This window comes from Fonsecaea monophora, assembly GCF_001642475.1.
Source record: "Fonsecaea monophora strain CBS 269.37 chromosome Unknown Scaff24, whole genome shotgun sequence".
In the NCBI taxonomy this organism is placed as follows: domain Eukaryota; kingdom Fungi; phylum Ascomycota; class Eurotiomycetes; order Chaetothyriales; family Herpotrichiellaceae; genus Fonsecaea; species Fonsecaea monophora.
This window is the reverse complement of record NW_019173955.1, coordinates 207818-230582: the sequence shown is the minus strand read 5'-3', so window position 1 is coordinate 230582 and position 22765 is coordinate 207818. Positions and strand designations below refer to the sequence as shown.

Genomic DNA, 22765 nt, shown 5'->3' with positions numbered 1-22765 from the left:
TGACTTGTTGTGCCCTAGCCGGCGTCGTTGATGGCGGCGGCCTCCTTCGACTTGGCGATTTCTGTTGGATGTTGCGCCAAGGGTGTTGAGACTGGCCACAGCTCAAGATAGAGTGTTCTTGATCGATGCAATTCTAACTCTTGCTCAGTCAACACATATACAACCACAGTGTCTGACTGTCTGAACTCTCTAGGTTGGGCAGGGAGATATCCGGAAGAACTAAAGAGCACTTTGCCACTACCACGCTGGGCGATATTGGAGCGAATGCTGAAGATGCTTGGAAACACGAGACACGAACACGAGACTGGATATTGGAACACTAGACTTTGAGGCACATGGCTCTCAGTCCTCACTGCAATCGGCTTCCAGCCAAACAACAACGCCTCTCAAACTGTCCAGCTGCGGTCGCTATCCTGTCAGGATCTCTGCCAAATGGGATTTCGAGGAACCCTGAAATGCACCGTCTACTTCTTTCCGACCGGGCCAAGTCCACGATCAAATGCAAGGCACGGACATGCCTTATCTTCGTTTTCCACTGCATACACCTGCTTGGACTTTTGGATATCCACAAATGTCTTCAAATGACAGAGCCCCCAGCAGGCGTCATTCAAGGAATTATTCCTCCAGCAGCAGAGGACAGCCCCTTTCGAGAACGAAGCTGGTTATTGCGTGTTTGCAGCCTCCACTGGCAATTCCAGTGCTGGTATGGTACATATACTGATCAAATCTGGGCAGGGTGGCAGTCAGTTGAACCCGATGAATCATGTGAGTCTTGCAAAGATGACATGGGTGCCTGGAAGAATACGAGTCAGGCTTCAGCACTGAGCAACCGAACCTTACTCGTTCGGTACAAGAAATGGGGCGACCAGAGTACCTACCTAGGTAGGTAGGTACTTGGACGTATTCCAGATCGAAGAGACCCACCCAAGTCCTATCATACCCCTGGCAGGGCCTGATAGCATCAGCATCATTTCGCACCCATTGGATCTTTCTGACGCTCTTTGGCTTCTTCGAGGTACCTGGTACCCAAAAAGCCAAACTTGAGATGCACAGCCTCGGTAACCGATACTCTCTCGAAATGGCATGGTGTCAGGGGGCCAGATACGGGGGCGGGAGAGTTTCTTTACACTCCCTTGGCGTGGGATTCCGCTGACCTGCATTAGTCCTTAGAATACCCAGACACGGTATATGTCTTGTCTTTCTGCTAATGTCGATGTTGATACGCCACATGGGGGCCAACTCCCTCAGGGCGGAATCAACGTCAAACCTCTGCTGACCCCGACAAGAAACATCCGTGAGAACGGTTCCAGACTCTGAGTTCAGCCCTCTGTCTTTCAGACATACGTGCTTCAGCCTAACGAATGAATCTTGATGTCCTGTAGGAGTGGACGTTCGCCGACGCCACACATTTCTTGCTATTGCAATCCGTCCATCCATCTCAGGAAGGCGTTTCATGCCTAATAAGGGGGTTTCCCGCTCCTTGGCGTGGTCAGCAATAGGGTGTTTATAGGATCTATCCCGTTCTCAGGCTCGTATGCGACTCCTTTCGTATTAAAGGAATCTCTTAAAAGTGTCTCTCGCCCCTGGTTCCACTTGGATCTTTAGTCGTACTCGGTACTCGTATGTCAGGTTTTTGTCCACTTCATTCGAACAAGCAAGTACACAACATACCAGGAGATTTGGTGGACGAGACTCGGTTCTCATCGTGTGTAAACTTGATCTCCTCGTTTCTCCAATAAACCAAGAAACTCCTCGTGTCTGGTGTTACACTTGCCTCTCCTTCCCCCCCTTGCCCGGCCAATTATTCCGCTTGGAAGTCAAGGAATCACTACAAACTACTATTTTACTGGCCTGGGTCGGTCTCTTCTCCCCTTCTCATTCTCTTTGTTTGGTTTTAAACCTGCCAAAAAAACCCCAACAACGACAAAGATAAAAGCAGACTCTGCACTGAAGCGGCGTCTTGGCCCGAGCAAATAATGATGGCGGCCCCAGCAGACAATCTTACGGCCCTGCTCGCCTTACGCGACTCCCTCAATGCGTCGATTGATGCGCTTTCTGCCCTCTCGCCAGAGGAGAGAACCCAGCCGCCCAAAGTCAATCAAGTCCGCCAGCAGATATGTTCCACCGCGACGCGAATTGCCAGCGAGACGGTCAATGCTTCGCAGGAAGCGACTCGGATCGCCTTCATGGTGAGGAAAGATTTCTTTTTCCGGTGCAAAATCGTCCTTTTGAACTTGTGCCGCCTCAAAGCTTCGTTCATTGACCCTGGGTATCTTAACAGCCATGGCTGAATGCGGTCGTGCGGACCGCATTGGAGCTGGACCTCTTTAACCTCCTTGGGCAATCAACGACTGCGTCCGAGCTTGCGCAAAAGACTGGAGCGGACGTGACCTTGATAGGTATGTCTCATTCTCGTGCCGCGAGGGGTCGTGAGGGCTCTCTGAGAAGTTGTTCTGCTGACACGCATGTCTTGGTCAGTGCGCCTCATGCGAGTCTTGACGGGCTTTCATATCGTCGCGGAGCTTGGGGAGGAAACATATGCGGCGACGCCTGTTTCGCGAGCGCTAACCATGCCGGCCACGGCGGACTTGAACAAGCACATGTATGTTTCTCTCTTTCTCCCCTTTCCATTCATCCTACGCATTGGCTCTTTCGCTTGCCATTCTGTTGTCGAGCTTCTTCGTCAAAATTGAGCCAGTCCGGGCAACTGATGTCTCCTGTTGTGGATTACCAGATTCGATAGTAGCTGGGGCTGTATCGGAAAGATGCCTGCTTACCTTGCCGACCTGGGCTACAAGAACCCAGACCAGCCTGACAAGACCCTTTCGCACTATGCAACAGGGACTGACTTCTTTGCGTACCTACGCAATGATCCCGGGCGCCTTGCTCGCTTCAACTCGGCTATGAAAGGTGCTGCGACCTTACTTAACAGCCCTGTTCCGAGCTCCCTGGTCGAGTCTGGGGCAGGGGAAAGTGGCGTCGTAATGGTCGATATCGGCGGAGGCCATGGTCAAGTTACGCAAAAGGTCATGGAAGAGAATCCTCATCTCAAAGGACGTTTCGTCGTCCAAGACCTCGGCGCTATCATCGACGAGGCACGGGCCAGAAATCCCCAATACGAAGTCATGGAGTACGACTTTTTCACTCCACAGCCTATTCATGGTCAGTACCACCACCCTGCAATGTATTCTCTGTGCAGATTGATATCCCGGACACCCTGTTCGAAAGAGCCATTCCCTTATCTCACAATAGCCCCAGCCTAACGTTTGCATAGGAGCGCGAATCTACTTCATGCGTCGTGTACTGCACGACTTCCCGGACTCCAAGTGCCGCGAGATCCTGACGAACCAGATCCATGGCATGGTCGGGGGCCAGTCGAAATTGCTCGTCTGCGAAACCGTCCTGCCGGCAGTAGGGTGTAGCGGCTTCGAGTCGCTCGCGGACATCAGCCGCACGACCTTCAGCTCCATGCAACGGAGCGAAAAGCAATGGACGGCGCTGCTGGCGAGCGTCGGCCTCAAAGTTGTCAAGATATGGCCTCCCAAGGGGGGCCCGTTTTCTGTCATCGAGTCAGAGCTCCAATGATTCGGCGACCATTGGGCGGGTGCCGTGTCTGGTCATGGATAATGCTGTGAGCAGGAGCAAGAGAACTGTAGATTGAGTTTCTTCGTTATACCGCCGTACGTTCGTCCTCACCAACGCTTTCTTCCGCAAAGCCGAGTACCATTCTGGGCTCAAATGCTGTACGAGATACTCGCGACAATACATGCATTTGGCAGGCTTTCTCGATGGACAAGAAAGGAGAAGCCGGAGAAGCTATTTAAGCATGTGCCAAGGACTTCCCTAGTGGATGGCCAAGTACGAATCACGTGGAACCCCGTTTCCCTGCAGCGTCACTGCGCCTGTGCTCGTCTGTAGCCCCATAATGATGATTCTGGCGCAAATGTTCGACCTGCGACTCATAAGTCTCCCATAAACCATAAATTGTTGTCCAGTCTTACAGCAAAGCCTCTTTTGACTCGCTAGATCTATGATCCTTGATTTCTTCTACTCGTTGCCCTAGAGTTGACCTGAAAAACAGGAACACATTGACAGCCACGCCGAAAGGCAGTCGAGCAAAATACTCATCAGATCTTTGCTTCGGCGCCCTCCTGCTTGGAGACGGCTTTCTCGTTTCAACATGGCGCTCAATGCCGCATCCCACAACATAAGTATGTCGAATGTTGAGTGTTGATAAAGTCTTACAACGTACACTGACACTTCTGCAAGCTGGCGAGCCAACTGGTTCCCCTTCTGGTCCCCCACCTCCAGTGTCCTCTGAGATAACCTCCGCCGCCAAAAGCTCGGCTGCACAAGACGCCATGGGCCAGAATGTCCCTGGGAAGGACCTACAAAACAACGAGAAAGGTCAAACAGTGATGGGCGAAGCAGGCAAGGAAAAGACTGCCAAAGAAAGTATGCAAGATAACCTTGAAGGCCCGCATTGATAAAACTCCTTCCCCCTCATATCTATATATGAAAGATGCAGACTACACAGACAAAAAGATGACTCACCCGAAGCCAAGAACCGGACTGCCAAACGTTCCATGGTTTGTGACTGGGAAGGCATCTATAAAGGGCGGGCAAAGTCTTGTAGTCATATCACTCTTTTCCCTCAATGACAATTCACCCGTTGCACCCACAACGTCGCTGCTCATATCCACTCCGTGCAAAGAATATTAAGTCTGACTATCATGCCTTCCGCAGTTGAGAAAGAACGTAAGAAGGCCGAAAAGCTGGCCAAGTTCCAAGAGAAACAGTCAAAGAAACAGACCGCGCCCACTCCCGCGGGTGATGCCGCCAAGTCCGCGAAGAAAGAAAAGGTCAAGAAACCTGCCGCCGCCGATGCTTACGAACCTCAAAAGATCGAATCTGGCCGTTATGAGTGGTGGGAGAGCAGAGGCTACTTCAAGCCGCAATTTACAAAGGAAGGGAAGGTCAAACCGGAGGGCAAATTCGTCATTCCGATACCTCCTCCCAATGTGACGGGGTCACTGCATATGGGCCACGCCCTTACGAACGCGCTGCAAGACACCATGATTCGACATGCGAGAATGAAGGGCAAAACCACGGCCTGGATCCCTGGCTGTGACCACGCCGGTATAGCTACGCAAAGCGTGGTGGAAAAGATGGTTTACAAGACCGAGGGCAAGACCCGGCACGATCTAGGCAGAGAAGTCTTGCTGGAAAGGATCTGGAGCTGGAAGGAGAAGTACCACGCCAACATCACGAACCAGCTCAAACGTTTGGGAGGATCTATGGATTGGTCACGTGAGGCTTTCACCATGGACGACGATCGTTCCTATGCTGTGCGAAAGACGTTTGTCGACCTGTTCGAAGATGGTATCATTTACAGGGCGGACAGGTTGGTGAATTGGTGCTCTGCTCTTTGCACCTCGTTATCAAACCTCGAAGTGGACAACAAGGAGCTCAAAGGGCGAACCAAGTTGAAAGTGCCGGGGTATGACAAGATGATTGAATTCGGTGTCCTCACTTACTTCAAATACCCCATCAGCAAGGGAGACGACTCACACAAATCATCGACCTCAGCGGACCGCTTCAAGGGCTATGAGTTTATCGAGATCGCCACAACTCGTCCGGAAACCATGCTTGGTGATACCGCTATTGCCGTGCATCCTGACGACAAGAGATATAAGCACCTCGTAGGCAAACTGGCCATCCACCCCTTTATTCCAGATCGCAAGATCGTGATCATTGCAGACGAAGAGGTGGAGATGGACTTTGGTACTGGAGCCGTGAAGATCACCCCGGCACACGACCCCAACGATTTTACCAAGGGAAAGAAGCACAACCTGGAATTCATCAATATCCTCAACGACGATGGCACGTTGAATGCAAATGCCGGGCCTTATGCGGGTCAAAAAAGGTTCGACGTCCGATACGCTGTGATCAACGACTTGAAAGAGCTCGGCCTGTATACCAAGCAGGAAGATAACGCAATGACGATTCCTATGTGCCAGAGGAGCAAAGACGTGATTGAGCCAGTCCTAAAACCACAGTGGTGGATGAAGATGGCGGACATGGCCAAAGCCGCGGACGATGCTGTGCTGGACGGTCGAATCCTGATCAAACCTGAATCAGAGTCACGACGCTTCCATTTCTGGATGCAGAATATCCAGGATTGGTGCATTTCTCGACAACTCTGGTGGGGTCATCGAGCACCAGCCTATTTTGTTGAGCTTGAAGACAAGACAAGTGACGAAGCTGACAGCCACTACTGGGTGGGGGCTCTGACTGAGGATGAAGCTCGAGCCAAGGCGGAGAAGAAATTCCCTGGAAAGAAATTCACGCTGAGATGGGATGAGGATGTGCTCGACACCTGGTTCTCCTCGGGTCTTTGGCCATTTACGACACTTGGTTGGCCAAAGGAGACTTCCGATATGCGGGAATTATATCCGACCAGCATGCTAGAGACCGGGTGGGATATTCTATTCTTCTGGGTGGCGAGAATGGTCATGTTTGGTCTCAAATTGACCGGCGACGTGCCCTTTACAGAGGTCTACTGCCATTCGTTGATTCGAGATGCGGAGGGACGAAAGATGTCCAAGTCCTTGGGCAATGTGATTGACCCGCTGGACATCATCAGGGGCATCACGCTGGAAGATCTCCACAAGACATTGTATGCCGGTAACCTCGATCCAGCCGAGATTGAGCGAGCCAAAACATACCAGAAGACAGCTTTCCCCAAGGGTATTGAGGAGTGCGGCGCCGACGCCCTACGGTTTACGCTCGTGAACTACACCACTGGTGGAGGCGACGTGGCCTTTGATATCCGGGAGATCGAAGCAAAGCGACGGTTCTGCAACAAGATCTACCAAGCAACTAATTTTGCACTGGGAAGACTTGGAGGAGACTTCGTCCCTGATGCAAAACCAACGGACAACAAACCCAAATCGCTGGCAGAGAAATGGATCCTTCACAGACTCAATATGGCTGCGAAGGAGGTCAATGATGCCATCGAGGGACGAGAGTTCTCGGTGGCTGCGGGCACCCTGTACCAATACTGGTTCACGCAGCTCTGTGACACATTCATCGAGAACTCGAAATATATCCTTACGCCCGAGGCTCCTGAGGATGAGAGAAGGTCGGCTCAGCAAACCTTGTACACAGCACTTGAGGGCGGCTTGCTGCTGATGCATCCGATTATGCCGTTCCTGACAGAGCATTTGTGGCAGAAGCTCCCACGTCGGAAAGGTGACGGCACCGAGAGTATCATGATCGCGAAGTATCCCGAGTTCAACGAGAAACTGGATGCTCCTCAAGACGCTCAGAAGTATGAGTTTATCATGGACATTGCGTCGGGGATTCGAAGCCTGCTTTCGCAATACGCCTTCAAGGAACCCGGAGATGTGATCATCCAAACTTATTCGGACTCGGCTTTCAAGACCGTGTCCGAGGAACAAACGTCCATTAAATCTCTAGGCGGCAAGTACGCTGGCAAGATTGAAGTCCTGCCACCAGCCACGAACTCCCTTCCGCCTGCTGGGTGTGCTCTGCAGAGCATCAACGCGGACGCCGCCGTGTATCTCAAGATTGCGGGGAGGATTGATGTGGCAGAGGAGTTGAAGAAGCGCCACAAGAGCATTGAGGATGCCAAATCCCGAGCGGACAAGAGCAAGAAGATCATGAGCGGAGCCGGGTGGGAGAAGGCGAGTAAGGATACGAAGAGAAAGGAGGAGGAGAAACTTCAGGACGCCGAAAGCGAAGTGAAGCGATTGGAGGAGGCCGTCAAGGATTTGGAGAGGTTGAAGCTGGAGGGTTGATTGATAGACATAAAAGAACTGTCCACAGGGGCATCCAAGGATTGATTGAGCTACTGGATGTACCTCAATGAGCCAGTTTCGGAGTTTCGATAAAGAAGATTGTGGCATGTCCAACATGGTTGACGATATGGCCCAAAAAAGACACATGTATTTGTTATTGCGTACGAGCACCAAGTCGAGGTCAAGATCGGGTCAGGTCAGAGAAGAGATGTCTTTGTCTGTGTGTCTCTGTTCCAGCTTAACGAGTTTGCTTGACACCTTGGTATCTACCTAGGTATGTATTATTGCATGTTATTTACAGCAGGGACTGGGTGCCAGAACAAGTCGGAAATCGATAGCCGAGCTCTCTTCTTGAATCGGAAACCTCCCGGGCCTCTCACTAGTTGGAACCTTTCGGTAGTAGAAGTAATATGAGACATGGCACGGACCGCACAGCGATGGAGATTTGATCCCTGAGAATAAGCGACGCAACGAGTCAAAAGCAAGCGCCAGGCCTTTCAGTTGACCCCTTCCGGACTTTTCTATATCATGTTCTTCCTGTTGGGCCGGTGGGTGCTTCGCAGTTGACCATATATCGACTGCCGGGCGACCAAGGTAGGGAGTAAGAATACCATGACTATTGCTCCGAAACTTGTGTGTGTTGAAATATACAACCCACTCGCTGCACCAAATCCAAATGGTTGTCGACCCCCCCGGAGGGAGGAAGCCTTGGGGAATTGGAACCTTAGTGTATGGTAACGTTTTTACCTAGAGTCTTATTTCAACGCCTCGTCCAACCACAAGTGTCGGTATGATGGATGACAGCGCTTCAGTCCCACAACACAAGTTGCCGAATTCTCGGAAACCTTCAAAAAAACATTCTTGTGTGATTGATCACGAGCGAACCTCGGGCCACTGGACATGAGTGATCGGCAAGGATGGCTGCGTTGTCGGAGGTAGTGTTCCCTGTCCTTTGTCTGATCACATTGAATACTCCGGGATATGAATGTCGAGGACACCATGAGAAGAATCAGTTAAATGCGCCTGTGAACGCTGGATAGGTTCTCGGTAATCTGGGGACAGGGAAATAGTGGGAATGAGGGAGGCCCGTCATTTTCCGGGGACCGTCGGGCAAAGGAATAACAAGGATGCATGGATGCAATAATAGTCCTAATTAATTGATCGGTGCGAGGCTCACAGTACATGTAAGTACAAATACATCATCTAGAAATCCCTTCGAACCTGAAGTCCTGCTGTGGACCAACTGCGACGCGTCCAATTGCGTGCTCCTCGGTCCTACACAATTCGTTCTGTCCAAATAATTGTACGAGTATTTTTTTTTCTTCTCTCTATGCAGGCTTGCTAAGCCCTTCTCGCCCTCATGCCCTCATAATAGCACCAGACAGCAGCATGGGTTGAACGAGTCCAGAAGAGTCAAATTGACAATTTTCCCTTGTTTCCCACCTCCCTTCCTCCCCCCTGCGTTTACGAGCTGCACGTCACCAGCAACGCCCGGCAGCTCCTCCTTTTCCCCCCAAATGCCGCTGACGCACTTGTTCCGCGCTGAAACGCGACACATGTCCTCTTGTCAACGGGCCTGCCTCAGCATTACCAACTCCAGTCAAATCCTGTCTCGGACTCGAGGATGCAGAGCCTCCAGCTACTCGTCCTATATTAACAACAGATTGCATGCTTGCCGGCATCTTTCGAGAATGTCCTTCCCTCTCCTCAATCGCCTCCCGTCCGTCAATCCTCTTGCCTCACGCATGTCAATGACGCGATCGAACACCCAGCAGCAGTCGAGAGGTCATGCGGGACACTCGCACCACGGCCATGCACACGCACACGACACCACCTACCTGACCTCGCAGAACAAGAACGATGCTGGCGTCAAGATCACAAGGATTGGGCTGTTCGTCAACCTGGGCATGGCCATTGGGAAGGGTGTAGGGGGCGTTGTCTTCCACTCTCAAGCTCTGATTGCCGACGGCTTCCACGCTCTCACCGACCTGGTCTCCGACTTCATGACCCTCGCCACCATCTCTTGGTCCCTCAAACCCGCCACGAATCGATTTCCTAGTGGTTATGGTAAGATTGAGAGCTTAGGTGCTTTGGGAGTGAGCGGACTGTTACTGTTCGGAGGTGTGGGTATTGGATTGAATGGGCTGGATGCCCTTTACACACAGTTAATGCTCGATCCTGCGGTTGTGGCCCACGCTCATGACCACGCTGAACATGCTGGTGGTGGCTTGTTCTCCTTTCTAGGACATAGCCATAGCCATGGTCCCATATTACCTGATCTCAACGCCGCTTGGCTTGCGGCAGGCTCTATCGTGGTGAAGGAATGGTTATACCGAGCTAGTAAGTCTCAGCATGGAACCTCGTTCCTCTACGCGCCCCCTGCTAATCTCCTCCTCCAGCTATGAAGATTGCCCGAGAACGCAAATCCTCCGTTTTAGCCTCCAATGCGGTCCATCACCGTATAGATTCGTTGACCAGCATTGTGGCCCTGGCTACGATTGGGGGTGCACATGTCTTTTCGGACGCCTCGTGGCTAGACCCTGTGGGCGGGCTGATCATTTCAGCCATGGTAATAAGAGCAGGCTGGAACAACACAAAAACCGCTCTCCTCGAGCTCGCAGATGTCACTGTGGACGATGAGATCAAGGGCCTAGTCCGCAGAGCCGCATCCAGAGCTCTCAAAGGCGATGCTGCAAATGGCATTGAGCCTGTCAAGTTCGGGAATGAGACCGAGATCAGAGATATACAAGGCGTCAAATCTGGTCAGAATTATCTGATAGACATTGAACTCGGGGTACCCAAGGACCTCACCCTGGAGCAGATGGAGCAGATCGAAGACGCTGTCCGAGAAAGATGTGGCTCCAAGATACGCGGAGTGAGACGAGTTCGCGTCAAATTCGTCCAGTTGGACGATGCGAGTGCCACGCTCGCAGGTGATTTCATTGTCACGGACGTGAGTCCAAGAAGCAGTCCCGAGCCCGAGGATGAGCGCGATGAACATGACCATCATCATCATGGGGGAGGGCGAGGACATGACCATGGCCACGAACACGCAAATGGCCACGCAAACGGCCATGCAATCACCTCGAGCCAAAGAAAAAAAGATACCTGAACTAATGTGGAAGCCTTGCGTGGTTCCATCAGGGAGGCCGATTCCAATGCACCGCGGAATTTTACAGCCGGTGATATCAGGCTGATATCATTGCGCCAAGAGGTCCGTCAGAAATGTTGCTCCCCCTCACCATCCGACGTGCATTTACTCCACCTCTACTTTCATCATTTGGGGAGAATTTCTTTTGTTCCTGAAGGTGTGAGTATCTGTTATGCTTGACGGACGGTAGACAAAACATCACCTATTGAGCATCCGAGTCAACTGTCTGGTCGGGATCCATACCATGACCTCTCCCGGCCCTCTATATCTCGGCTTCGATCTATCCACCCAGCAATTAAAAGGCTTGGTAGTCGACTCCAGTTTGAAAAAGGTCCATGAGGCCAAGTTCGACTTTGACGCCGATTCTCAAGGTTTCAATGTAAATAAGGGTGTTCTTGTGAACGAAGCCGAGCATGAAGTCTTTGCACCAGTCGCAATGTGGCTGCAGGCCATTGACACACTCTTGGCTCGTCTGAAGGATGGTGGCCTCGACTTCAGTCGTATCAGGGGGATTAGCGGTTCAGGCATGCAGCATGGGAGTGTTTTCTGGAATGCCGATGCGGAACAACTGCTGTCCCAGCTCGATCCTTCAAGAACACTGGAGGCCCAGCTTGACGGAGCGTTTGCCCATCCGTTCAGTCCCAACTGGCAGGATGCAAGCACGCAGAAGGAATGTGACGAGTTTGACGCCGTTCTAGGCAACGAGTCGCAACTAGCAAATGTAACGGGCAGCAAAGCGCACCATCGCTTCACCGGGCCGCAAATTCTACGATTTCAACGTAAATACCCAGATAAATATATCAAGACCTACCGGATCACCCTGGTGTCATCTTGGATCGCTACCATCTTCCTCGGAAAATATGCACCCTTTGACATCTCAGATGTCTGCGGCATGAACCTATGGGATATCAAAGCCGGTAATTGGAATGAGAAACTGTTGGAACTTGCTGCGGGACCCTCTGGCGTGGAGGCGTTGAAGAAGAAACTGGGCGATGTGCCTCAAGACGGCGGCATCCACTTGGGCACCGTCTCTCCCTACTTTGTTAAGCGACATGGCTTTTCAGATGAGTGCACCATTATCGCCTCGACCGGTGACAACCCTTCCACAATCCTTGCCTTGCCGCTGCGCAGCAACGATGCCATGGTCAGTTTAGGGACAAGTACCACCTTTTTGATGTCCACTACCGAGTATAAACCAGATCCGAGCACGCATTTCTTCAACCATCCGACTACGCCTGGGTTGTATATGTTTATGTTGTGCTATAAAAATGGCGGTCTGGCGAGAGAGAAGGTTCGCGACGCGATCAATGAGAAGCTTGGAGTTGGCGAGAAGAACTCGTGGACAGAGTTCGACAAACGGCTGCTTGATACGCCACCCCTCGCTCAATCGGATGAGAAATACCCCATGCATTTAGGTCTATATTTCCCCCGCCCTGAAATCATTCCTAACCTTCCGGTTGGAGAGTGGCATTTTTCATACAAGCCCCAGACCGATGAGCTCAGCCCTGAGAAATCTGTACCGCAGCCCCCAGAACAAGACGCCAGGGTCATTGTGGAAAGTCAGTTCCTCTCTCTCCGGCTCCGCTCTAGGGAACTCGTCTCGAGCCCGGCAAAGGATCTGCCGCCGCAGCCACGCAGGATCTATCTGGTAGGTGGCGGGTCACGCAACAAGGCCATCGCCCGCGTTGCGGGTGAGGTGCTCGGCGGCTCCGAAGGTGTCTTCAAGCTCGACGTCGGCGAGAACGCGTGTGCCTTGGGCGCTGCATACAAGGCAGTCTGGGCGGTGGAGCGAAACCAGGGCGAGACGTTTGAGGAGTTGATCGGCAAGAGGTGGCGCGAGGACGAGTTTGTCGAGAAGATTGCGGATGGTTACAACGCCCCGGTGTGGGAGAAGTATAGCAGCGCACTGAAAGGTTTTGAAGAAATGGAGACGAGGCTGCTGAGGGAGCATGAGAGGAAAGGGGAGTGAAAAAAGGGCTGTCGGCAGTCGTGTCGACATTGGGGAACCAACAAAAAGGGGCCAGGCAGAGGCTATCCGGTTCTGTCTGGCTAGACTTTGGAGAATATATATCTATATCAAATATTCAACACACAAATCAAAGCGTGATTAGTGAATAAATCACCACTACTCTCGGGTCGATATGTCGCCTTAATTTCCAGGTGGGAAAGAAGTCAATCAACGTTTTGGGAGAGTCCATGGACCTGTTTCTCGAGCTGTGCCGAGTACTCCGTGCGAGTGTAGGGGTCTACAAGGGCGAGTATGTAAGGCGTTACTACCCAGCTACTAAGTAGTAAGGGTTGGGTTGAGTCTCAAGCTCCGCCCTTGGGTATCCGATCCTGGCGTGGGTTTTTTCGAACAATATTTTTCAGAGGTTGTCCATGCGGATGGATGCAGGATTGAATTTCCACGCTGTATAGCAAGGCTGTCTGTTCCTGCGTGACGAGTGTCTCTAGACCCGCGCACTCGACGGGGTCTTTTTCCATTGAGATATTCTGGATGCGCCCAACGTATAGCAGTGCCAGTTCCAGTCCTAGCGCCAGCGCGACAGCCTTTTGACTTGCTGGTATCGTGGTAATCCATTCTCTCCCCCAAAAAAGTCTCAGTCCCCATGCCCGATCAAGAGCACCGTGTTCGCCATATCGTACAATGTGACCTCCCAGTTCCGTTTCACTTGAAAAACCTTCCCATCACGTTACTCGCGAGACTCCTGGCCAGTCCTGAGCCCGAGAGAGCCGACCCGGCGAAACTCGAGGCCTGGCTAAACTTGTCGCAGCGCGAGAATGCGACGGTGTTGGTGATGGTGAGGACCAATGCAATCACTGTCCACGTACATCAGTATTTTACTCCACGAAGCATAAAGAAACGTTCACGTTTGAGAACTCCAGCGCTGAAAAACTCGAGAGGCCTCGCATGAGGAGTTAAAAACTCACCAACCGTCACCAGCCAGATGAGATTTTGCAGCCTCACCAACGCCAGAATCGCGAGGCCGACCCACAACGCCGGCACGGTATACATGCTCAACCAGAAGAACCTCTTGTCCGTCTTGTTCTCCGTCCTGCCCGTGCCCGCGGCCGATTCAAACACCCAGTGCGAGTCGCCCGTGGAGGTGTTGACCTCGTTCCACCAGCGAAGGCCCACGAGGCGACGGCCGGCGATGTTCTTGAGGTAGTAAAAGTCGATGGACAGGAGGAGGAGGGTGAGGATGAAGACGAGGACGAAGTTGCGGATGAAGAGCACGCCGAAGAGGTACATGAGGAGACTTCCTGCGCCCGAGTGTTAGCGAGGCGCCTCTCTCTCTCTCTCTCGCGCTTCTTTGATTGCGTTGTTTTGCTAGCATAAAACGGTGACAATATTGTGGTAATGTAGACTTACCTATTCGGAAGCCTAGATATGTTAGAAGTGTGATGGGATGGGCACTGAGGCGCCAGTTTAGGGAGCCCGGCTCGTCTGCCATGGTTTGGTTGGATCCGACCCTGGGTGGTTTTTTTTTCTATATTTTATGAAGACTGCTGCGGTCGCATGTTCAAGCGGGACAGGGCGGGAAAGCTGTGGACGTTGTGTCAACGACAAGGGATCGATGAAGCGTTGGAGAATGAGTTAGTTAGGCAACGCGTTTGAATGCATTCCTGCGATTATTGCACAAGGCGGGCGGAGAGGACCAGAGTTGCGCCTCGCTGCTTTAATATTACTGGCGGACTCTCCAACCGACTCGGCTTGCTGCCCATTCCACCTCACCCACCTATCGCCCAGTTGAGCATCGACACCTACGTCCCCCATCAGTGTGTGAGAGAGGACACCAGGAGGCTATATGGCTCCTCTACCGACGACAGACTGATAATGTCCCCGTCCCTTCCACCCCGTCCTGCGAGATCACCTACGAGAGCCGCTCAAAATACCTCCGCACATGTGCCTGCTGGCAGTCGGAAGATTCGACCTCTGGTCTACGCAATCGGCATCGCCGGTATAGTCGCATCGGGGGCGTTTATCGGCGCGATCCTGAAGACTAGCAGACAACAAGAGGCTGCAAGAAAGGTATGCTAGATGCCTCCCCATGTCTCCATTCTCCACGTAAAATTCGGAGGTTACAAAGTGTCAACGAAATGCTAAATACAACTTCTGTCCTCTCCAGCAGGCGCAGAAATCCTTGACTACGGACGAAGAAATAGCCCAACAAGGGAACACAGCTGAGCCCGTCATCGCCGTGGTGAGCGAAAACAAGATGTATTACGGATCCCTCGACACGTTGGAGGCAAAGCGAGCCCAGCTCTTGGGCCAAAAGACGGCGCTGGAACGAAAACTTCAGGATTTCCGAGAGTCTCAGCGGAGAAGGGCCGAGGAGGAGAGGGAAAGAAAGGAGTTTGGGTTCAAGAGATGAAGGCTATGAAGATTGTGTCACGGCCGTATTGGCCGTATTGGCCGAATTGAGATTCCAACCCCAAAAGAGAGATCCTTCGTCGGGCATCTGGCTTTGGTGGCCCAACGGACGGCTCGCTCATAACCACTCCGCCCTCGCCGCACTCTGTTCGAACCAGTCCAACTAGCCCGTGAGCCTCACTCTTCACCAATGATTCTGGTCAACTTGCGCGAAGTCGACTACATTGACAAGATATGAATCACGTCCGGAGACAACAACGCCTTGTTCTCCAAAGTGCATCGAGGATGATGATGGATGGCACACGGTAAATAGGCATGTTGCTCTACGGTGGCCACGAAATAACGCCTGAGATCGTCCTGAGAAAGTCGTTGCGGGACTCGGGTCATCGCAACTTATATTACCCACCCAAAATCGACATGTTGGGGTTACCGCCTGCAGGGGGGGAGGAGGGGGGTGCAAGAGGAAAGCGCGGCATGCATACCTTCTGGCGTGGCTGAAGGGAATTCCATGTCACGGCTCTCATGCATGGGACACTGCTTCTGCAACGGATGCATACTCGGTAGTGAGAGAGTATACCTCACCCAGAAGAGCCATGCTCGAAACCGAGCCACGAAACAGAAGCCACCCTCGACGTTGTGTTCGAGGGAGGGTCGATCCACAGATGGAGCATACTGTGTGTGGCAGCTTGCTCTTCTTCAGAACAACACATGATATTCCTCAGGGAAGCCCCCCCCACCCACCTGTGTCTACTCTGCTATGCTATGCTATGCATATTCTCAACCGATATCCTCTGCATATACTATTTCTTGGGGTTTGAGTTTCGTCTTCCTGGTCCCACAACTGTTATATATATGTACGTGCCAATATATTTGTCTAGCAAGTACTCCTCCTGGACTATCCCTTTTGGTCAAGGGAGGCGTCTTCAATCGATCACTCCTTCATACCTACCTCCTCACCGATCATGAGCACCTGGCAGCCATGCAGGCGTGCAGGGCAGGAGATTTCCCAAGACAGCCACGTGACTACAGACAGACAGACAGATTGTGCTGCGGTCGCTCGATCCTGCAGTTCGTAACGAGTGCCGAGTACCTACGAGGTATTGGTGCGCAGCCTCGTCAGCCTCGTCAGCCTTGAGTCGGTGGTGTTCATTCGGGACGCGTTGTGTCACGCCACAAACATCGAAAATGCAAACTTGTTATTGTCATTCCCCTCCATCGCGCGTTAAGGCAGCGCGCGGCGTAATATTTGGGTTCCCATCCATGTCCAACGACTCGAGACAAAAGTTTGCATAGATGCCATGCAAAAGCAGAGAGACCCCGAAAACCCACAGACATATCTCACACAAAACTCCAGCTCGGAACCTTTGTCGACCAATGTGTCAATGTGTCACACGCCATTTACCTCCACACCGTCCATCGCCTCCCCCCTTGACCTCCTCCCATGTACGAGATTCACCCCTATTCCCCGAAAAAGATTCCTGCTTCACATGACGTCCAGACCCCTTTCCGTTTACAGCCAACGTAGACCTCAACCGAAGCGAAACACCCTCGCAAATCCACTGGACCGTGTCGGAATGAACCTCTACTTCTTCGACGAGGGTCCAAAGTCGGCCTCCACCGCTTTCTGGGCACTCCGCTGCTTCTCCACCTTGAACTGGGCCACGATCGCGATGTGATCACTCGGGAAGTGGAAATTCGGGAAGCCCGGCACCCGCTTAAGATATTCCGGGTCGATGGCCCCGAGCAATCCAACCACGCGTAAAGAGTTGCTCGAGTACCAGATGTAGTCCAAGACGTCGACAAAGTTTGGCGTGTAATTCGTGAAAGGCATCTCCCCATCAATGGCGGCATATGAAGACTTGAGCGTAAAATTGTGTGACATACCTGCACGGGAGAAAGCACCATAATCTCGGCCGTCCAAATCGGCGTGCTCGGCATTCAGCCCTTTCTTTGTGAATAGATCGTAGACGGCAGATCCTGCACCCGAGTTGAAGTCTCCACAGATTATCATCGGGATCTGGGGACCAGAGGTATATGACAATGACGGTCCAGGGTCCGGTAGCGGATCGTCCTCTGAATCAGAGAACCGGAAGGCCTGCTTGTTGGTCGCAGGTGGAAATTTGGCGTACTTGTCTGTGAGCTTGGACAATTCTTCCATGAGGACAGCTGCTTGGATCAGTTTCACATCTTTGAATGCGGGATCCCAGTAGATGTGAGCATTGACGACAACCACGCGAGAGCCCGTGACACGGTTTTCCAAAAACACAACTGTCGCAATGTCATCTCTCTGCCACACCCGATTCAGCATGTCCGCCGATGCTTTGGCGCCAGGTCGTTCCACCGCTTTTCGTCCGAGGACAAGATGTTGCGTGTCCAGCACCATGTATTTCTTGTCTTTCCAGAAGGTGCCGCACCCATCGACAAATTTAGCAGCGTCACCCAGCGTCTCGGCACGGCTTTTCTGTGCATAATATCCCTTGTAGCCCGATATGGATAGTTCGCCTCGGAAATAATCGTCGTAGCTGCACCGGTCCAGTTCCTGGAGGCAGACAATGTCGGCGTTCATTTCCCGAATCTCTTCCAAGATCAGAGTCTTGCGGAAGCCCCAAGTCAGGACGCGCTCCGGAACGTAGCCATACTGCTGCTGCGTCGCGTAGCGGTCGCACAGAATGTTGTAATTCAGCACCTTGACTGTGTCCTGGGTTGGGTCAGCTTCGTCGATTTCCTCGATTTGGTGCCACTCTCTTTCCCGGGGAGGCGGAGGTTCTAACACAATATTAGCGGCAAAACATGGAAAGCAAATATGCGAAACAAACCTGGCATGCTTTCACGGAGATATTCAATCAATTTCCTCGTACCGCCCTCCGTGATCTTGTCGCGCTGCCCTTGCTCCAGTGGATTTCCATAGATGCCCAGCACCTCGAGTTTGTACAAGAAACCGAGTTCGTAACACAGGGTTTGAATATGGTTATTGAACAGGAGGAGTTGCTTGAGGTTCGTAAGCATGCCAATCTCTTCTGGCAATTCTGTCAGTTGATTAAAAGAGACATCCAGATGCTCGAGGTTCTTTAATTGTCCAATCTCCGGTGGCAGGGTTTCTAGTTGATTATATACAAGGTCGAGGCGTTTCAAGAAATGGTAGGACGGATTGAACAGCACGGGTGACAGCGCGCAGAGACCCTGCCCGCCTAGATCCAGCTCATCCCAGGTTTGCCTGCTAGAAGACTGTCCATTTGATGTGATTGCCCGCGCTGTATCTGTCGGGAGGTCTTCTGCAGCCGCGCCTAACGGGACATAATTAACGCCTTTGGAGTGATGCGCAACAGTGCGTGCTCGTTGATTTGGGCCGTTGAGATCTTTGCTTTCTTCCCAAAACTGCTTTTGTTCCCTCCAATATTCATTGTCCGGCTCGTCCGCATCGTCGTGCGGTAGTCCATTACCATTTCCGTTAGAGAGGTGCTCGTGCGCGTAGGTGGGCAAATGAGGGGTTCCAGATGGGAAGCCACCTGAAAGATTGTGCTGGTGTCCTAACTGCCCGGCGTGGTGGTGCTGGCCGTGATGTTGAGTGACGTTGTGATGACCGTGATGGGGTGGCTGGTATTTTGGCAAATGAAGATTCGCGTAACGCTGATGTGTTTGCGCCCCGTTCATGAGACTGTGCTGTGTCTGGTATCCATTCTGGGAATACATATTGAAGTTGTGTGCGACAGAATGGCCCACGGGCGATCTCGATGGAGAGGGAGTGTCGTTGGTGAAAGGTCTTCGTCCGCCGGAAGGCGAGGAGGCTCGATTCTGGTTCCGATGCGAAGTGTGTTGGGTGGGGTAATACTGCCCGGCTCCAGGCTGATGGAACCGGAATGCACCATCTGCCATCTAACACGGCAAAGGGGTGTAGGTGGAATGTTTTTCTGCTTGTGAATCGGGAGCGCAACGAGGTGGAGGCGGGGGGGTTGGGACAACTCGGTGTGTTATGGAAGGTCGAGCGGAGAGCGAGCAGAATCTTCGTTTCTTCCACATGAGATCCGACAAGGAACTCGACGTCGACGGACAGATTGTCGCAGCGCGAGAGGTTTTAGGGTAGCCGGCACCGTAGCGTTCGATCGAGGAAAATGAGGAAGCGGTGGTTTGGGAGAGGGATAAAGATTGAGCAAAGGGAAAGCTTGAGGACAGATCGTACGGCAGCGGATGAAAACGCCGCGGATTGTTGTCACGCAGGCACTGGTGAAGATACTGTGTGGTGTTTGACTGATTGGATATTGAGCTGAAATACGGCACAGATATCAATGAAGATGGTGAATTGAGCGAGTGTCAAAAGGTGTTTGATTTGCGCAGGAGAGGGTCGTTCAGGGTGGGTGGGATAGGACTTAGAGCACCACAAGTCGCCCTCTGCTTGCCCTTTGCACCTGACTGGGTGGTTTGCTGGTGCTTCCGGGGGGCTAAGACATCCGAATGGCCCCTTGCGCTGGTCTCGATATCTTGGCATTGTTTCAGTGTTTGTCCTTGTCATCCAAGGCCTCAGGGTGCGCCAGGATTACCAGGGTTGTTTACAAAGAGTACCTCGTACACTCTATATGTTATGTCTGTTCCAATTCGTTCATCTACTATACAAGGCTCTATACAAAATGGCTTAATTCACAAAAAGTCCATACATAGGATATCTGACCGTGCCAGTAGTCCTCCTCGGTCACTCAATAACACCATCTCCCACAGAAGACCACCACAGTCTATGGTAGTGATTCCAGACTACTACAAGCTTCGCTGTGTCTGTCGATAATCTCAACCCGTAGGCCGCCTGTGGGTCCAAGCACAGCCATAACGGCTGGATTCAGAGCACTGGCTTGACGAGGTTTCCCAGATATCAGCATGTCGCCGTGAGTTTGGAGCCATTGGTCATGCACGCTATGTGCCTCGAATAGCTCCTCAGACTTGTTTATGACTCTTTTAGGAGGAACAACGTCCTTTCAGTGAGCTCTTGCTTGTAGTGTCGAAATGTCGAGCTGAGTAGCGTCTAGCTGAGGGACTCTTTGTTGCACGGGAAAGAGTTGTCTTCTTCAGCGACCGCTTAGCTCCTGCAGATCATCTATTGCTTTGATGGCTTCGATGGACACAGATCTTTTAGGAATATCGTTGCTTTATCGTTCGGTATTTCTTCAGGAAGTAGAGCGCCTCGATCTCCTTCTTCACGAACTCCGCTCGCTTGATCCCTTGACGTATCTGCTCCTCGTCTGTCAGATGAGCCTTGGACATGAATGCCTTGTGCAATCTGGGTCTAAAATAGTCGTAGCCCAGCGGGTAGTGTCTGCCCATTTCCAGCAACTCTGCAAGTGATCTCAGTTGAGGAGCTTGACCAACAGATTGGCATGGGTTCTGGTGTCTGTCCTACCTTTGTATACATTGATTACTTGTCTCCTGAGTCCTGGATTCATTTTGTCTCCCTCAATCAATGGAAATCCATATTCAGATATTGTATTGTGTGACTGGGAGCCAGTGGTTGACATAACCACAAACGAAGCTCAGGTGCGTGACGTCGTCAAGCGAGCGAGCGCCAAGGCTCGTCTCCCTTCGCCCCCAAGTTTGTTTGTTCATAATCCAACTCCTTCTATTCGATGTTCAGACCACAACCTCAACTGCCCCTAAATGTTCTGCATCTTAGTCACATTACTGTCGTTCAGTATGGATCTTGCAATGATCTGGTTATGTCCGAGCTCACTTTCAAGCTCTCAGAGGCAGAAGGCAACTCAGGTGAGGAGGTCTCAGAGCCGCAAAGTACCACTGACCCTTGGGGGATTATTTCATCGCCGACTCGAGTCTCATTCTACTAGTAGATGTACTTGATCTTCCACGGAAAACTCCCTCCTTACCTATAGGATCCCTATCTCTCAGATGAGCATAACATGTTTCTCTGACGCACACCGCATGGGACGAGGCTGAAGAGGCTCGCTCTATCGATATATTAGGCCGAAAGACCGAAGACCGAAGCCGAAAAGCTTTCGGCCGGTGCAGCCTGGCAACAAAAGGAAAGGTATTGTTTGGTCTTGCTGGGATGGGTTGGCGGATATGAAGGTCCAACTACACCTACAAGTATCTACTCGATCAAGGCCTAGTCGCGACTTCAGTGGTGGATGGCGTGGCCGATTCTGAGAATAAGTTTCATGTCCGCGTTGTGGTTTAGTGAAATCAGGCTGCGCGCAAAAGGGGGAGTTTGTCTTTACTTTGTCTACTTTGTACAAGCATCAAGGAATATCATCAACGGCGTGGTCTACCATTACTGGCGGTGAAAAAGTACCGAGGTTTCATCAGACCACTATTGAAGAGGGAAGTGACGTGACAATCTTAAACGTTGTAACCAGCCGTAAAACATCACACCATGAATTTCGATACGGCGGAGTTTTCTGTGTCTGGTATTCAACGATGGTGAAAAAACGATGAACTCGAAAACCGTCCTCAAGAAGGTCTGCGCTTGCTGTGAGGCCATGGAGGATGAAAGAGACGTAGAAGAAAGGCTAGTGTCAGACAGAGCAAGTAGCAAGCGAAGATGTACCAACGACAATACCCAGGCATGGAGTCTGCAGTTGTCAACGCCAGTCGATGAACGTAACAGGGGTGCTCTGGCAAAGACAGCGGCGAGAAGCCGAAGACCGTATGCTCTCACACGCTATCGGGTTCATTTCAACGCCTGTCCTGCCTCTTTCGACCTGCAGAATTTCTTCACTGCCAAACCGTAGCGGGTATAGAGGATAGGCAGTAAGGTAAAGGAGAGCGCGTTGTAGACTTGGACATGAGCGGTGAGTCAACTCTGTATAGTATGAGGACGCGGAGGCCTTCTCGTGAGTGGTCCACATAGACGAACAGTGTTCGCTACAGGGGGCGACTCTTGCGGTCAAGGAGCGATTTCAGGAGGTGAGGATAAGTGAAGTGTTGACGCGTCGCGCCTTTGACAGTGTGCGAGATCTACGGCGCCGAAGATCGGGGCTAGAGACGAGCGACCGCTGAAAGAAAATTTACCCGGAATGAGAGGAATGGGAAAAGGCAAAAAGAAAAACGGGGTGAAGTGAAGAATAAATGGCGCAGGGGAAAAGGCAAACAGGGCCGTTTTCGGCGATTTTTAACGCCGGTTTTGAATGCGCCACACAAACACAACACCGAGCAAGTCTTGTGCCGAGTTAACGAGATGCGAGCTGTGGAATGCGAGCTGCTTGGTAAGGAATAGATGCCGGCCACTCCCCATACAACACACCATCACCGCCTATGCCTCGTACATACGTTTACCTGAAACCAGTCGAGTTGGGTATCTCCGTCTCAGTCAGGATCGGCAAAGACGGCTTCTTTTTCTGCTGGGATTCCCATTCCTCGTCTCAACATGACGTCGGCGATATCGGAATTCGTTATCCATGGTCCATCACCATAAAACCACCC

General features: G+C 51.9%; 6 protein-coding genes across 6 annotated transcripts; 4 read left to right on the top strand and 2 right to left on the bottom strand.

The window, feature by feature from the left end:
• Positions 1-1979: 1979 nt before the first annotated feature.
• On the top strand, positions 1980-3585 carry AYO21_04370 (hypothetical protein; the record flags this gene model as incomplete). The annotated part of the gene is made up of 5 exons (XM_022654343.1): positions 1980-2189; positions 2282-2399; positions 2479-2602; positions 2735-3162; positions 3275-3585. The coding sequence occupies 5 exons, from the start codon at positions 1980-1982 to the stop codon at positions 3583-3585; spliced, it is 1191 nt and encodes a 396-aa protein (XP_022513380.1).
• Positions 3586-4733: 1148 nt separating this feature from the next.
• On the top strand, positions 4734-7823 carry AYO21_04369 (valine-tRNA ligase; the record flags this gene model as incomplete). Its single annotated transcript, XM_022654342.1, has 1 exon — positions 4734-7823. One exon carries the CDS (start codon positions 4734-4736, stop codon positions 7821-7823), a length of 3090 nt encoding a protein of 1029 aa, XP_022513379.1.
• Positions 7824-9514: 1691 nt separating this feature from the next.
• AYO21_04368 (D-xylulose kinase A) lies at positions 9515-12943 on the top strand (the record flags this gene model as incomplete). Its single annotated transcript, XM_022654341.1, has 3 exons — positions 9515-10163; positions 10223-10776; positions 11165-12943. 3 exons carry the CDS (start codon positions 9515-9517, stop codon positions 12941-12943), a joined length of 2982 nt encoding a protein of 993 aa, XP_022513378.1.
• Positions 12944-13642: 699 nt separating this feature from the next.
• AYO21_04367 (golgi apparatus membrane protein TVP23) lies at positions 13643-14429 on the bottom strand (the record flags this gene model as incomplete). The annotated part of the gene is made up of 3 exons (XM_022654340.1): positions 13643-13794; positions 13906-14238; positions 14348-14429. 3 exons carry the CDS (start codon positions 14427-14429, stop codon positions 13643-13645), a joined length of 567 nt encoding a protein of 188 aa, XP_022513377.1.
• A 383-nt stretch (positions 14430-14812) lies between these two features.
• On the top strand, positions 14813-15350 carry AYO21_04366 (hypothetical protein; the record flags this gene model as incomplete). The annotated part of the gene is made up of 2 exons (XM_022654339.1): positions 14813-15007; positions 15105-15350. The coding sequence occupies 2 exons, from the start codon at positions 14813-14815 to the stop codon at positions 15348-15350; spliced, it is 441 nt and encodes a 146-aa protein (XP_022513376.1).
• Positions 15351-16931: 1581 nt separating this feature from the next.
• On the bottom strand, positions 16932-19222 carry AYO21_04365 (hypothetical protein; the record flags this gene model as incomplete). The annotated part of the gene is made up of 2 exons (XM_022654338.1): positions 16932-18115; positions 18166-19222. 2 exons carry the CDS (start codon positions 19220-19222, stop codon positions 16932-16934), a joined length of 2241 nt encoding a protein of 746 aa, XP_022513375.1.
• Between the last annotated feature and the right edge of the window lie 3543 nt (positions 19223-22765).